Source organism: Pangasianodon hypophthalmus, chromosome 12 (assembly GCF_027358585.1).
Source record: "Pangasianodon hypophthalmus isolate fPanHyp1 chromosome 12, fPanHyp1.pri, whole genome shotgun sequence".
In the NCBI taxonomy this organism is placed as follows: Eukaryota; Metazoa; Chordata; class Actinopteri; order Siluriformes; family Pangasiidae; genus Pangasianodon; species Pangasianodon hypophthalmus.
In genome coordinates, this window is record NC_069721.1 from 5076566 (window position 1) to 5094135 (window position 17570).

General features: G+C 39.2%; 1 protein-coding gene across 11 annotated transcripts in view; it reads left to right on the top strand.

Moving 5' to 3' along the window:
* Positions 1–17570, top strand: part of tanc2b (tetratricopeptide repeat, ankyrin repeat and coiled-coil containing 2b) — a 173066-nt gene that overhangs the window by 86183 nt on the left and 69313 nt on the right. The window contains exon 1 of one of the 11 annotated variants that reach the window (XM_053238596.1): positions 7124–7679. The exons of 9 other annotated variants lie outside the window; for them this stretch is intronic. In XM_053238596.1, coding sequence (XP_053094571.1) covers positions 7601–7679 — 79 coding nt within the window. In that variant the 5' untranslated portion in view covers positions 7124–7600. Of the gene's footprint in view, positions 1–7123; positions 7680–17570 lie in introns of those variants that run through there. One more of the 11 variants, XM_053238597.1, reaches the window with a different exon arrangement.

Sequence of the window (17570 nt, forward strand, 5' to 3'; positions counted from 1 at the left end):
TTTTCTTATGATGTTTGAATTCTATACACACATATGTGCACGGAGCTTGATGTTAATCATTGGCCAGTAGCAGAGCCATACCCCCAGCTTTCCAACCTCATGTATTATGCATTAAATGCTCCTGCTATTTGTTCAAGGCCAGCGGTTGATAATACATTTACTCTCATTTTTGAAATATAAGAGATTTCAGTATTTAATTGAAGGAGATTGGAAACTGACTGAGAGCTAAAATTGACTGTGTAGGCGGGTCTTATTGCTGCAGTTCAGATGAGAACGAGTCTGGGTTTTGAGAAACAGACCATCAGTCTCCACTAGAGAGTGCTGCCATCATGTGTTGGTCAAAATCATTAACACACTGTAAATCGAAACATTTTTTAAAATTCCTTTGTCTTTCGTTTGAAATCCTAAACAAGTGTTTGTGAGTGTATTCCTCGGATTAACCATAAAAAAGGCAGGTTACTAGTGCGCAATATATTTTGAGCGGTTCGCTCGTACTTTATTGTGATAAAAGCAGCAACAGGCATCTAACTTCATTAGACCTCTAAAAATAATAATCAAGGTTCAATTGGTCATGACTATAGAACTGAGCTTGCTGGCTAAGCTGTATGACTTTAATTCCAAGCAGTAATTTGGAGTGTTTTCTCTGTGGCTCATTTGTAATTCTTTGGTGTAAGCCGCCATGCAGCGCTTCTCATCTGCCTTAATGAAAGTCAGTGCTTTATGAGCAAGCTGTTTCATCCTGTGCTATTTATTCATCCTTTGCATGTTCAGAAAAAAAGCTACACCACGGCAACGAGGCTCAGGAGATAAACCGCTCTATGCTAGGGTGCACCATACTAAACAGCAGTACCAACATAGTTAATGAATTCAACAATTATCACTGTGTGAAATATATGATGCCATTTGAATGAAATATATGTTACAATAATGCTTAATTTTTTTTATGTGCAAACAGGATAAAAATGGTAGAAAATGCTAAAAATGAAGAGATTTAATTATAAACTTGTATAGGGTTATTTCTTATTTCTTAAACAATGTCTTCTTAATGAAAAAGTAACTTTTTCAAAACAGTTTGTGGTAGTGGACTCTAATTTTTTGGACCTGAATTATGCAAAGCATGTGTTTGTGGAGTGATGGATTTGAATTTTATCCCCTCCCATTTTCTCTGGCCTTATCTCACTGGCTCTATGATTGCCTGGTGGCAAGAGGGAGACGACAGATTTTTCCACCTATTTGCTTCCCTTGCCAAACAAAGCACAGCACGAGGGCTCTGACCTTTTTAACGGATCGATGCGCCCCCTTCCTGACTCCCAGGAGGCCCTTCTTCTTCCACCAGTGCCTGTGCCATGAGAGGGCCTTTAGAAGGGTGTACAACTTCCCGGTCCCTGGGCCATGAATGTCATTTGCTTTTGTCCTGATTTTGCCTTTGACGCATGTAGGCAGTAGCTATTAAGCTTTGTAGACTCCTTATTTCACCTCAGAGTGTAACAACATCACTGGTGATGCAGCCCCAGCATGGCTTAACTGATTTATTGACGTTTAATCAGACGGTGCTTTGTGGCATCTAGAGCAGCTTGTTGTTGCTCGCTATTTCCGCACAGCAGTGCGAGATTTTTTGGGGGAGGGGGAGTTGAGTGCGCACTGTTTATAGCCTACTTGTTGATTGCTCAAGCTTGCCTGAGTGTGTGGAGGTACATCAAGCTGATTTGATGTTTTAGAAGCACCAGCCCCCAGGGCCCTGATCCCACCATCTTACCCTGTATCAGACGCTAATTAGCCACCACAATCAATACGATTATCGCCATCCCAATGGATTCCCACTAGAAGAGACGAAATTACATTGGCCTCTCCGTGCCCATTAGCCTGCATGATGAGATTATACCACCCTGGTCACTTCCTCTCTCCCTCTCTCCCATCCATTCAGTGATTAAAACACTATAATTACATCATTGCCTTGTTTTCAATACAGCTGTCATTCCTCATCCTGCGTTCTTTCGAGCACTCTGTACAAGAGATTAGCCTCAGGTCATATCTCTGTGCTTCTTATGCCCCCCTCTGCCACTTAATTCCTCAACCTTGACTTTCTAAATCTCTTCCCGATTGCCCTCCTGCCTCCATGATGCCCACTGTCGTCCCATTCTTTGCCTCGTCCCTGAAATTTGGACAGCTCAATGGAAATGTGACATTTGCAGAGAAGAGCCTCCCGCAGGTAGAGAATGCGGGAAGGAGGATAGATGAAATTCGTTGATTTTGAAGATGGAGCAGGTGTTTAGCATATAAGCCCAGCTTTTTGAGTTATATTCAGTGCATTAGCTCAGTTTTTGCCATTCAAACTGTTAAATTATGCAAATTGCTAGTCAGTACAGTGGATTTTGTTCAGGGGCTGGGGAATAAAAACCTCTTTGAATGACCTAAAACAGTAACATTAATTAGAAATACGTATGTAGCAGGTGTAAAAGAGGTCTAATGCTAACTTTAATAAGTCAGTTTGGACAGCACAATAGTTTGTGAATGTATCGTATGTGTATCAGGTGAATGTGTAATATTAATGTGGCTTCGAAAAAAGCACTAAGGAAACAGCACCTGTGGCCTCAGTTCACCACAAAAATGGACATTCTGACAGGAATTTATGGCATGGTTGCTTCAGAAGCTGCTTCTAATGCTAATGCTATGTAATACCTGTACTGAAAAAGGCATAACCTGGTGTACAGAGCAAAAAAATGGTGACCCTTTCCAATAATAATAAAAAAATTGTGTCCTGATGAGTCATGTTTGACTCTTTTTCCTAAATCTGGATTGATTTAGTCAGAGAATGACTTCAGTTCAGATACTGTGCCATCTTGTGGAATTTATTAGCAGGCTGATGAATGATCTTTTCGGTTATCTAATGGCATATGACAGCATGTTATTGGACTAGATGCACCCTATAGTGAAAGCATTACAGTTTTCCAAGATGACAGTGCAACTGGACACGCTGCTAACCACTTGACTCGTTAACACCAGGAAGAAGTTAGATCACCTTTTCATTCTTCATCAATCTAAAATCTCAAAAATCTGGAGTAAAGAATGCAAAGTGGATTGTTTACCTCCTTCATTTGTCTGGAGTATTTTCTTTCTGCAGTGTCCATAATCATTTATTTTATATCTTTAGAAACTATTAGAATTTGTCAGTTATTCCTGACCAGAATGAACGGTAGAGGAAGCTTACCCTAATTTTACACATTGGGTACTTCTCATTTCTTCAATTGCACCTCCTCGTTTCCTTTGCTAGCTTCACTTCTTTGTTTCTTAGCTCCTCCCTTAGAGGAAGCAAGGACAGGGAATGAAGACAGAATGAATGCAGAACAAACATATACGTAAATGTAGACTTTAGAGAATTCACTTATTAATGACGTGTTCCCGGTGGGTTAACACTGTTGCCTTGCACCTCTGGGGTTGGGGGTTTGATTTCCGCCTCCACCCTGTGTGCAGGTTCTCCTCATGCTTCAGGGGTTTCCTCCAGGTACTCTGGTTTCCTTCCCCTGTCCAAAGACATGCGTTGTAGGCTGATTAGCATTTCCAAATTGTCTGTAGTGTGTGTGATTGTGCCCTGCGATGGGTTGGCACCCTGTCCAGGGCGTTCCTCGCCTTGTTCCCTGAGCCCCCAGGGATAGGCTTCAGGCTCCCCGTGACCCTGTGTAGGATAAGTGGTACAGAAGATGGATGGATAGATGGATGGATGATGTGTTCCATCTGTATGAACTGTGTAACAGGTACATCATTATTGCATGTTCACATCACACACATTGAGGTTTTAGCCTAAACAAGATTGATACTCATCATTCCCCATTTTTAAAGCAAGGCACATTAATTGACTCATGCAGAGATTATATTTGTACTCATTATTTATTTAAGTAAGATTATTAATGTTGTATTTGTGATTATTATTGCATCATTTATTACAGTTAGTGTCTGCGTAGGAAACACGTGTGTATCCTCGCTCTAGAAGCCTCCTATCTCCTCTCTGCTTGATTCCTCTAAGCACGCTATTCACTTCATCTATTTTAAGAATCGTTACATCCTTAAAGATGGCCGACTTCCATCAATTTCCGAGTCACAGGCTAAAGTAGGTACGATTGAGGAATCGAGGAGGCGCCAGTTCGTGTTTTGGGAAGCTCCCAATAATTCTAAATATACATTACATTTCCTTTTTCCAGTACTAAAGATACAAAAGACGTACCGTTGAGAGAAGCACACCAGTGAGGGGAGCAGGTTAGTACCATGCTCTGTGCATGACGTTGATGTATTTCCCATGCAGAGGTGACGGTTGACATTGAGAGGACACTGAGGCTGAGGAGGGGATATTGAAGTTGTAAATCTCTGTCTGTGTAAAATCTGATTAAACACACTGCACACTGTGGATTAGCATTCAGCACAGATTTCACTAAAAAGACAACCTTTGTACTTGGAAATGAATTATTGATGTGCATCGACCTGCTAGTTTTAAATGTTTCATCTCTCATTTAACAATTGAGGTGCATTTTGAAAAAGGAGAGGTTCTATTCAATTCTATTCAGATCTAATGTGTCCTACTCTATTCTACTCTGCTCTATCTATTCTACTTTGTTCTATTGTATTCTGCTCTCTATTCTACTCTATTCTATTCTACTCTACTGTTTCCTACTATATTTTATTATACAATCTTTTATTTTGTTCTGTTCTGGTCTGTTCTATTCTACTTTATTTTACTCTGTATTGTGCTCCTCTTATTGTACTGTATTATATTCTGTTTTTGTGCTCTATTCTATTCTATTCTATTCTATTCTATTCACTCACTCAGACACTCAGAACGAGTATACAAATACACAAAATATTTTGTTTCATTTACCCTTCCAATGAAATAAGATTCTAGACTTGTATGTTGTTGTTCCTCTTTCGGCTGCTCTCGTTAGGGGTCGCCACAGCAGATCATTGGTCCGCATATTTGATTTGGCACAGCTTTTATGCCAGATTCCTGTCCTGACGCAACCCTCCCCAGTTTTTATCTGAGCTTGGGACCGGCACTGAGAGCGCACTGTTGCACACAACCCAAGTGGCTGGGGGTGGTTCTTTGGCCGGGAATTGAACCCGGGCCACAGCGGTGAGAACGCTGTGGCCTAACCTCTAGTCCTCCAGTCCTCCAGGGAGCCCAAATAAAATTCTTTTTATAAATTAAGTTCTTTTTAAAATTATAAATTAGAGACTAATTTTATAAAATAATGAATCTTCCAGATTTTAGTTAAAGAAGCATACAAATCACAGAGAAAAGCTGCAAAAAACTGAATCACATAGAGAGAGAGAGAGAGAGAGAGAGAGAGAGAGAGAGAGAGAGAGAGAGAGATGGTTTTTGCAAATAAAATGTTTAGTATTTGTACTATTGCTTTTTTTTTTTTTTTTGAATGTTTTTTTTTTTTTCCTGAGCATCCACACTGTGTCATAAACCAGCCTGCTTCTGTCACCATCTGAAAATTAGTTGTGGCCATGTTGTCTGTTTTAATCAACATTATGATGACATGGAGATTAGTGAGGCACTGTGGAATGATAGAAACAGGAAGAAGATGTTTGATGTTTGCAGAGCTTGACATTATGATTCCAAGCAGAGCAGCAAAACCTTTAAAAAAGGGCAATGGAAAGTAAAAAAGTAGAATTCCAAGAGGGAAAATTAGAACTGAACTGACATTTCTGTGCATTCTGTGGTACATATTAATAGAGATATTTAATACTAAAGTTAATTAAGATTCTAGTTCTTTTGACCAGAAGGTTGTAACTTTAAGCAAAACACCTTTAAATCACAACTCTATGGTTGGATTATATACTGCATTATATGTAGGTTAGCTTAGATAAAGGCAAATGAGAAAATGTAGATGTACTGAACATTTTATGTAATTCCTGAGTGTGATATCTATGGATTGATGGATGGATAATATACTGTATATTTAAATAATGAATAGACTGATGGTCTGAGATGTAGGGAATAAGCATTACAGATGTAAGAACAATATATACACAAGCATTACAATTTCAAATAGATACAGGAGGATCTTAGAGTCAGTGTTCACTGCCAAAAACCAACACATTCATTCATTTATTCATTCATTAACTGCGTCATCCTAGTCAGGATCCTGGTGAATCTTGAGCCTATCCTGAGAACTCAGGACGTGAGATGGGAACATACATTGCGTGGGCCACCAAGCCATCACAGGCTCACACACATTCACACCTTGGGGCATTTTAGATTCACCAATTCACATACTGCCATGTTTTTGGGAGGTGAGAGGAAACCGGAGAACTCAGAGGAAACCCACATGGAGAGAACATGCACAGAGACTCCACACAGACAGTAATCCGAGCTCGGGATCTAATGGGAGACCCTGGAGCTGCGAGAACGCAATGCTACCCGCTGTGCAAAACTAATACAGATTTGTCAAATTACATTTCTCAAAGAAAGTTTTGTGTTTATTGTTGAAGACAGTAATGTGAAAGGAGTGTACTAATTCAGTCTATATCAGGTGTTAGTACTGCGTGTCACCTTGTGAGTGAAGTAAATATGAAACAAATTGAGTGTGAAAATGCAATTCAGTTGATCTAAGGAAATTCTCAAACAGCTAAACCAAATTTTTAAAATCTTTTTAATGTGATGCAATAAGTATCAACCGAGTGAACAATTTAAATAGTGTTAGTGCACTCAGACTTTTGGCCTCTTTTATAGGTATTAGATGTAGAGTTATGAAATATAGTCTCAGCTGCAAGGTTGCAAGGATAAAACAAGGCTTATGAATAGAGTGATATTAAGATCAGTTGATCAGTTGTCACGGTAGGAGGTTGCTCTATTAAACCTGCTGCTGTTCACACTCTATTCATACGCTCCCATCACTGCCATGTCACTGCAAAAAAAGTCTTTCTCTTTCACTCTTCCAGTCCATGATCTCTCGCTCTCTCTTTCCGTCTCTCCCTCTCCTGTTCTCTCTCCCTCCCTCCTTCCTTTCTCGCCCCCTCCCTGCTGGTTGCCATGACAACAGCAGCACTGCGCCATTCATGGACTATAGCAACGAAGACATGATCTCTCTCTCTCTCTCTCTCTCTCTCTCTCTCTCTCTCTCTCTCTCTCTCTGTGCTTCTCCTCCCTCACTGCCGCTCCTTCTGCTGCACGGTTCCACTCTACAGTACACCTCTGTTTCCTGTTTCTCCTCTTACATGCTCCCCAAACCCCATCCTAGCGTGTAAGGACAGTGGACAAACACTCAGGCCGTCTCGGAGAGCACCAGTCTAACCAAAGGAAGAAAAAGAGTTATGGAGTAACAGTTGAAGTTCTGATGTTGCTCTTCTTCCACCTGTCTGGTTGTCATCGGGCTTTATACATACGGTTCACGTTTGAGGAGGGAAATGTCTCTTCCTCTGCACTGACGCCTCTGCTGCTCCTCCTTCTCTGCTGTTTTTCTCCTCCATCATCCATCCATTTTTTGGGTTGTTTTGACTGAACAGGCTTCGATACCCCTCAGTAGGTTGTTGGAACTCTGATCGCCTGCACAGGCCTGCAGTGTGTGTGTTTGTGTGTGTGTGGGCACGCGGAGAGGCGTTGTGGATGAGCTGGCCATCGCTGAGACGGCTGCAGGGGCTGTGTGTGTCTCTGGACGGAGAATGCGGGATCTGGTATGAGCATGGTAAGCCACCGAACCCCACCCTCTGTCATTTTCTCTTTTATTCTTGGGAATTGTTTTATTTGTTCCGCTTCTGTTGTTGCTTTGATGAGACTACAGAATGTCGCTGTGATGTGCGTGGGCATTGTGGACTATTATAGTCTGAGACATGTATGGACAATAATAGCTTGGGTAAACTGATCAATTGTGTAATGCGTTCTACAGCCTCATCTGGCATCTAAAATGAAATTAGGCTTAACCTGGATTAACACTGTATGATTTTTGATTCTATTTTGTGGAAAATCGCAAATCGTAGCAGAATTCTTTGGCCGTGAGTTGAGATCGGTGGTTTTAGAACACATAGTACGACGCGTTCACCAGTCATTGCAACCAAAGTCAGCCGATGACAAAGTTCTGGCAGTGTCAGAAAATTTTGATTAAAATTGAAGAATGTGACCACTTCTATGAAGCTCGTTTAAATTCCACCAATAGGAAGACAGAACATGATTACGCAAAACTCTCAGGATAGTTACAAATACAGTGGCAATAAACGAAACAGAAAAAAACCCTTTATTAGCTCAAGCTCATGTTAAAAAATGTTTTTGTTTATGCAACCTTGTTTTCTACACGAAGGTAGTGATTTTCTTTAATCACAGGTCTATCACTAGAGGATCTTCCTATAATCTGACACAGACGAGAACATCTGAGAACATGCTATCACACAGTCTGTTTCACCATTCAGGATTTTATTGGGATCATCTTATAGATTGTGTCAAGTCTTGAAATCGCATAGCTTAAAACTGGCTTTAGTCAGATTGCTAGCACAGACTGAGCTTCATTAAAGCTTAAGTGATAGGCAGAACTTAACGATGCTAACTGAAGGACCTGTGGGAGGCTGAGTGTGGGGCAGCGTAGCGCTTAGCTCAACCTAATATGGTCTTTTGTTCAATCGGCTCTAGATGAATCAGGATTGAGAGTGGGTGAGTGATGCATTTTTGCTGTTTGAGTGGTGTGTGTGCCTGTGTGTGTGTGTGTGTGTGTGGGGGGGGGGGAGTGGAAGGATGCTTTACCCACTGTGCTTTGCTGTGTGTGGGCTGAGTGATGATGCATGGAACTGTATGTGTATGTAGATGGAATGTATCTGTACTATTAATATACTCAGTGTACCGTCAGAAGGGCGGCTCTACAGGTGAGGGTAAACAAAATGTACCAGTTTATTTATAGAGCATACTCAATGATACAAGTTGCCAGGCTGTATCCTTCTCTACACTGCATAAGAGAACAGACACTGACTTTGATTAATGTGCATCTTGCGTTATTTACATATATTCAATCAGTAAACGCTTTTATCTAAGGTGACTTACAGAGATAGATTACAATCTGAAAATGCATCTGAGCTGTTAAGGGTTAAGGGTTTGGCTCAAGGGTTCGTCAGTGGCCGTCATGGGATTAACTAATAGCCTCCTGGTCAATAGAGCAGAACCTTAACCACTCAGCCAATAGCAGTGACATAGCCAGGATAGCCAGGAAGTAGTTTCAAGAAGGTGAGGAAATATACTAAATAAAGTCATATTGATAAGTATGACATGTTCATGTATTTTAGGTGGCAGCCACAGAACAGTCGGAGAAGTGACGGCACAACTATTTTGTTTTGATAATTTAAGGCACAATCTACCATCATCCAGTCTTGATACAGTATATCAATAATGTTGCCATGAAATAGCTTTAGAGGGAATTTACATTTTATCTTAGAAAACCAGATCTACTGTTAACTTTCTTCTCCTTTAGTAAATCTCTTCTGCTTTATCACCTGTCACATCAATATCCCTGAGCTTTGCAGCCATTAAAATGTGATTACACAAACTAAGGGTCATGTTAATTTGCTCACTTATGGGCGGTTAAATATGGAATCATCAATATGACGACTCTGTTGATCTTTTATGAATGTCACTACAGTGCAGTTGCTGTGCAAAACATGTTCTTTAACATTGAATAACATTGTGCTGTATGAGTGTTGTGTTAATTATCCAGGAGTAACTGGAACTGGGAAATACTTCTGGGGGTTCAAACATGAAATCCATCCCCTAACTACCCAATAGTACATAAACATGAAATATTTAGAGTCAAGTCATTTAAAGACCTAAACTGTGCTCTTTTTTTGGATATTTATTGAAAATGATCTCTTCTTTGTAAATGAAATTCTGTAAAATTTATTATGGCGAAAAAGTCTTTATCATTAGCACCTAGTTTGCACCAGAGCTGGTGTCTGGCTTAGGTAAGAAACACTGAAACATAGGATTTAACTAATTTATTTAAGATACCAAGTGATATTGCTGGCCAAATATTCAGGACTGTAATGCAACATGGTCTAACGAATAGCAAGAATTATGGTCAACATTCAGCAAAGTGAATGCACTCATACATAATTTAATGAACACAAGCACCAGCAGGTCTAGCAGCTCTACTGTGACCCAATCGAGGTGCTCCACCACCTTGACCAGCTTGGCCCGTGTTTTGGCAGCTGTTCAAATTGGATTTTTCGTCAGGGTCAAATTACATTTCTCCAACAAGATTGCAGTACTTTTTTCTAAAAGCTAACGCATATTTACTGTAACATAATGCACGGGAATAGAGAATACACTGAGTCCCGGTTAAATACCTTAAAACCAGACAACAGCTAACATTTTGAGTAAACAGGATATTCACATGAAGGATCTATTAATTTCCGTTTGATTTGTTTCAGGTTTAAATCATAATGTAATATTCTGTTTATCAAAAGAATGTGTGAAATTCAGCAGTGGCTCGTGACCATAGATTTTGGTGGGACAGGATGACTTCAATAATGACATAGCCTCAAACTAAATCTAAGAGACTATCGCACTTGAAAAAAGTTGATTTATGCTATAGACTATTATCTAATAAGTTTTTTCTAACAGACAGCTGAAAGCCGATAATATTCAGTCATATAGCATATAGTATAGCAGCTCATTTTGAGTGGTTTGAGACGTACCTTCAAGCCCAACTACATCTCATAAAACACAAAAACAGACATGAAACTAGCCCATTCTTTGTATGGCAAATAAGGTCGCCATGGTGAACACACATTTCTGATGTACGGGCATTATCTGCTCTATAACCCACCTTTCCCCTCTTCTAGTTTTTGTAATATATCTTGCAGTAGAAATGAGTCTGTACATCATGGACACACTGTCCACACTTACACTTTGCCTTTATTTGCACAATTATTTTTAGATTTAATTCTGATTGTTTGCTATAAAACAATATTTTGGCACCCACAGGGTATTTTTAAACTTGCACTGACAAAGTGCACCGTTATTAATATTATTACCTGTCCTGTCTGCTGCTTCTCCCCTGAGCATGGGGCAGCATGATTCCTGCCCTAATGGACTACTACTGGCACTTATTGCAGTTACATTTTTGACCACTAGGTGCAATATTAACTCTACGGAGCTGTATGGAGCAGTGAGTTTTGCAACATCTAGAAAGGCAAGCAAGTCAGCGGAACATCGGTTTATATCTGATAAATAGCAAATTTTTTTTAAAATCCTTTGTCATTCAAAAGAGATAATTAATATTTCAACAGAATTTGAAATGGCAAGCTGCTCCTGGTAACATTACATATTATTTTTGATAAAAGATGAACTAGTTCTTAATAATGAACTCCTGACTGTAGATTTTACATGCAGATGAAAAGTCATCAATGAAATAGAACTAGCTATAAGACTAATGTAAGGCTTCTGTTTGAAAGAAAACTGCTCTAATTACCTGTATATCACAAATAAAGAGAGCACCCACACCATAAAAAAGCACCATATGATTATATAACATGATTGTATAACTTCAGTGATGATAAATCCATAAACGTCTCTGGGGAAATGTGGAGAAATGTTCTACCATCTGTGTGCACTTCATAAATTGCTACAGCAATTGTGCATCGTTAAATCTGGTTAGTCACGTAGTTATGCAGAAAAGAAGTCATGTAATTCTGTTTATTTGATGGCAGACATGAATTTCCCCTTGTAAGAGACTTGGTACAAGGTTTATTTTTATCATTTTGTTACCACTCTGACCTTCTGTCCTGTGAGAAATAACTCATAAGTCGGCATGACTGTGCAGCACCTCTGCTCAGCCTCGCTTCCGCAAAGCACAAAAGGTTAGAACAATGTTCCATTTATGAGCTGGGACTGAAGAGCTGACTGTAATACAAAAAATATATATAGTTAAATCTTCCTCTATACTTCACTATCGTCTAACTGATGAATTGGCTTACTTGGAACAGCAACAATCCAATATGATGCTTCTCAGTGTGTCACCTGTTTACAGATTTTATAGTTTTCATTGTTCATGACATTAAGTGCCATATAACAGAATATTGCTTTCAGTCTTTCGCAGTTTCTATGATGTTCACATCTTTATAAAGTAAACTCCACTGTTTTATCGAAGCATATTTTAAGTGATGCACACCAAAATAACATTTTTTTGTGAGATTACTATCTCTGCTTTTTCAGTTTATACAACATATACTTGTTTCTGATTGGCTGCAAAGTGTGCATTAACTTTTTTTTATACCGCAGCACTGTTGAATTCTTGAATCTGATTGGTCAGAAGGTGTTGATTAATTTTCTATGATCAGCAGCTCTGACATTAGTTTCGGCTACAAGGCAGATCACAGATTTTTGTTAACGAGCTTGTCCAAGAACGTTATTGTTTCTATAGAAACAATTAATTCATAGGGATTTCTATGGCAGAAGTTCTATATTAAGTATTTCATCCATCCATTTTCTGTACCGCTTATCCTGCACGGGGTCACGGGGAGCCTGGAGCCTTTCCCAGGGGCCTCGGGCACAAAGCAGGGGACACCCTGGACAGGGTGCCAACTCATCGCAGGGCACAATCGTGCACACACACACATTCTGGACAATTTAGAGATGCTAATCAGCCTAAAACGCATGTCTTTGGACTGGGGGAGGAAACCGGAGTACCCGGAGGAAACCCCCGAAGCATGAGAAGACGTAAACTCCAGGCGCACAGGGCGGAGGCAGGAATTGAACCCCCAAACCCAGAGGTGCGAAGCAAACATGCTAACCTCTAAGCTAATGAAGAAAACCGTATAATCATTGATATGATTGACTTTTCATTAAGAAGAAAACAAGTTTATTGAACAGTTATGGAAGGCATCTCCAGTGTCAGCGCATTCTAACAGTCAGAGGTAAAAATGTTCCTTAAAGTTTTCCACCACAGGAAAATTAAGCAATATCGCACGAGCAAGAGTTCAGGTATACTGAACATCGGCATGGCTGTGGCTCAGCCGTAAGCCGGAGGCTGCAGTGCTGCAGGTAATCACAGCCGTGCTGATATTCAGTACAACCACACAATTGCAAGTGTGATATTGCTTTTATACAACCTTTTTATAAATAAAAAATTAATATTGAGTAACTGACATTTTGGACACAATATGGCCAAATAATTTGTTTATTTTTTGCTCTGCGACTGGAAATAGATCCTGAAGAAGCCACACTCTCTTTGTAGCTCATCGGCTAGTTGGCTAGCTATCTCACATTGATATGTACATTCCCATTAAAGGTGCATCTGGTGAAGTTATCTCCCCTTCAACTTCGGGGTGGTCTGCTTTGCCTCAGGCCAAATACTTAATTGAATTTGTTTATAGAGCACCGAAGTTGTGAAGAAGGGGAGGCAGTAGAGATAGTGTTAGAGAATCCATCCACACTACATCACCCTAAGCCTGCAGTGATTTCTCCAATTAATTGTCCTGACCTTAAAGCTGCAATTGAACTGTTTAGTTTAATGATGCAGAAATGAATGATTTAAAGGCTACAAGGCATTGACAGCATGTGGTGGGGACAAGAAAAACAAGATTTCTGCTCTTTAATATCAAGCAAGCAAAATGTCTGTTTTTATATACTGGCAAGTAGTCACCTATAAGCAAGTTCACATTAGCATGAATATCGCAATATATGAAAACAATGAAGTTGATACTTTTCTGTTTTTTTTTGCCGTTATGTCTTATGTTGATAAATTTCACACACCTGATTACAAGAAAATCCCGGAAAGCCAGAAAGAAAAATCTGATTTTTACCACAAAATCTCTAACATGGACAGCTCATACTAACACAACAAATGATGAAACTTATATTTAACTGCAGAAATGTTTGAATTTATAAAGAACTAACAGAATGTATGATTTACAATATTAACAAGTGCATGTCCAGTCTGCAGTCTGGTTTATGTCCTCATTATGCTGTACATGACAATAAACTGTACACAACTGTACCGAAAGATATTTACTTTGATCAATAGAGTTATTCAAGGTACACAAATTCACAAGTCCAAGTTCATCTAGATAACGTTGACGCGAAGTGATGTGACGGTTGCTTTACCTGAGAAAGCAGACAAGCATAGTTTTCAAAACTGTATACAGTGGATATAAAAAGTATACACACCGCTGTTAAAATTGCACGTTTTTGTGTTGTTAAAAAGTAAAACTAAAATAAATCATGTCAGATCTTTTTCCATCTTTAATGTGATATAGCAACAAAATTCAAGTGAAAAACAAATAGAGACATTTTAGAAAAAAATGGAAAAAACTTACAGTCTGGTGGCAGAAGAGTGGCAGAAGAGTGGCAGAAGAGTGCCTAAACCCCTTAACTAATACTTTGTTAAAGCATCTTTTGCTTGTAAAACAGCACTCAGTCTTTTGAGGTAAGAGTCTACCAACTTCTTGATTTGACAGTTTTATTCCACTCTTCCTTGCAGAAATGCTCCAGATCTATCAAATCTCAGGAGATCTCCTGTGCACAGCCCTCTTCAAGTCATTCCACAGGTTTTTGATAGGATTTATATCTGGGCCATTCTAAATTGTTAATATTCTTCTACTGAAGCCATTCCTTTGTTGACTTGGATTTGTGCTATGGGTCATTGTCATGCTGGAAGGTGAAATTTTTCTTCATCTTCAGCTGTATAACAGAGGCCTGCAGGTTTTCTGTCAAAATAGATTGGTATTTGGAGCTATCTATGATTCCCTCAATCTTAACTAAAGCCTCAGTCCTAGCTGAAAAGAAGCAGTTCCATAGCATGATGCTGCCACCACCATGCTTCACCGTGAGTATGGTGTTCTTTTAGTGGTAAGCTGACTTGTTTTTGTGGTAAACATATCTTTTAGAAATATGCCCGAAAGTTTCCACCTTTGTCTCATTAGGCTGTAACACATTGCCACATGGTTTAGGCAGAACTGGATGTTTTTCTAGCCACCCTACCTCACAGCCCAGACGTGTGAAGAATACTAGAGATTGATGGCACATGCATGGGGTGAACAGTACATGCCAGATAATATTGCAGCTCCTTTAATGTTTCCATAGGTCTCTTGGCAACCTCCTTGATAAGATTTCTGGTAATGTTCCTGTGGTGTCCATTTTCTCCACGTCTTGATGATGGCCTTCACAGTGCTCCATGGGACATCTAATGTTATGGAGATTCTTTTCTTTCCCTCTTCTGATCAATACTTTTTGTCGATAAGATCCCGTCCTTACTGTGTAAGCTCTTTGAGAACCCTGGCTTCAGCAGTCGGATGAAACCAAAAAGATGTCAAGAAAATCCTACAGAAACAGCTGATCTTTATTTGGGGTTAATCAGAATCACTTCATTGATTACATAGCTGTGTGAAAGTTACTTTTGAACATGAGTTTAAATGTGATTGGTTAATTTTGAGCACGATCATATACCCCATTATAAAAGAGCGCACACACTAACGCAGTCAGGTTCTTGTAAGCGTTTTCTTTTTCTTTTCTTTCCTAAACTGTTTCTGTTTGTTTTTCACTTTCAATAGTTTTGTCGAAAATATCACATTAATGGTGAAAAAAAAATCTGACATGGTTTAACAGTTTTTATATCACAAAAACCTGCAATTTAAAAGACTTTTTATATCCACCGTATCTTGGCACCTCTGTAATTAATATATCGGGTAAAATCAGTTATGACAACAGCAGCAGAAGCTAAAATGCTGTTTCTCTGTTTACTTGACACATCTTACTTTTCCAACAAGGGGGTAAATTTATAGCATTTTCAACGGTGCTGTATTGTATGATCAGATTACTAACAACCATTACATTTAGTTCAGATATTGCAGCCAACAGTATGAAAATGGTAAATATGTTTATTGATGCAGAATTGTTTTTTTTATTGCTAAACAATTTCTATTCTATTAAGTTCTATTACTTTTAACAAGATAAAAATATTGGTGGACATATTTGGTATTGGTAATTTACCAGTGGTCTAACTACATTCAAATATCAGTGCTGATTCCAAAAACTCTGTATTAATCAGGCTGTTTTTGTCTCTATCTATTTCGAGCATGTGAACTGTGAAACAGCACTAAGGCTGTGTGTTGATTGGTCAAGCAGGGGTCAGTTATGGGATGTGACAATATACTGCTATGACAAAGGAATTTAAAAACAGTTGATTGTCAACATTGTGCCATATAGGTATAGATCATAATGATGAAGGAAATCGCCTTTAAATTATGCTCTGTATCTGTGTTTTAAACAGTGTTGCCTGATTTATAAAGATTTTTTTAAGCTACCGAATGATGAGGGCTGCTAATAAATAGTCAGTGTCTCCGGCTAGAAATTGTTAGATTTGCCCTGCTGATGCTGCTGCAATATTAATGATACTCTGAATACCGTGACATTGAGTTTTATGGTTATGACACCTTAAATTTTTCAGACCATTCCACCCATAATGTTTTTGAATGAGTGTTTTTTTAAGGAATAATGGAAGGAACACAGCAAAAAGGCAGTGCCAATCAAATTTCCTGAAGCAAAGGCTTAACGGGATTGAGAAGGACTCAAGCCCGAGGGAGAGAGGGAGAGAGTGAGTGAATGTGAGAGAGAGAGAGAGAGAGAGAGAGAGAGAGCTGCAGTGTGCTATTAATAGTCTTGGTAATGACTTGCTTACAAAACAGAGCAGTGGGATTACCAGTGTGTTACATCTATCTCTTCAGCTAATACCAGTGGTATTGAAGCATTGTGTGTGTGTGTGTGTGTGTGTGTGTGTGTGTGCTGATTTCCAGTAGTATGAGAGATGCACTGTTTCTTGTACCGCATAGACCACTTTGGCCATTTTCTTGCTATTACGTGATGGAAAGAAATGTTTTCTTGCTTGTGTGTCTCCACAGCTATTACAGCAATTCTCATTCACTACGCATTTTGATATTACTCTGTGCATTGGCATTTCTGATTAGTCAAAACAAAGTTCATACCTGCAGACCTTTCTGAATTCTTATTTAATTTCTTTTTGTCTGCTGACAAAGAGGTAAATATTGGCAATTTATTCAGAATACCCTAAGCCCGGCTCATAGGTTTAACCACAACCTAGATCTAATTCTAGATCTAGTATTACCGAAATCTGTTCACTCTCTGTTTAAAATTTCAGATATGTACAAATTCTGCCACTACATTAGGCCAATTTAGCAAATGTGTATTTACACCACTCACAGCTGCAGCAGTCATAGATAACCTACCATATCAAAGTGTGAACTATGCACTGTACCATGTGACAGATTCTAGCTTGACAGACTCAAATACACATCTACCTTACATAGCGTAGCACCATCTTGTGTGAGAAAAGCAATAATTAGAAAATCTGTCCCTTGGTACTATGAACAATTGCACATCCTTAAGCAAATCTCCCGACAGTGTGAGGGAAGCTGAAGACCTTCTGAATAGCATGGAAAGAATCTCACAATAATTACCATCAGGCTCATGTCTCAGTCAGAACAGCTTACTTTTCAAACTTGATAGAATGTAACATTAATGATCGGGCTATTTATGATTCTCAAATTTCTCCAGCTGCAATGATTTTCTGTAAGAAATTCGAGAC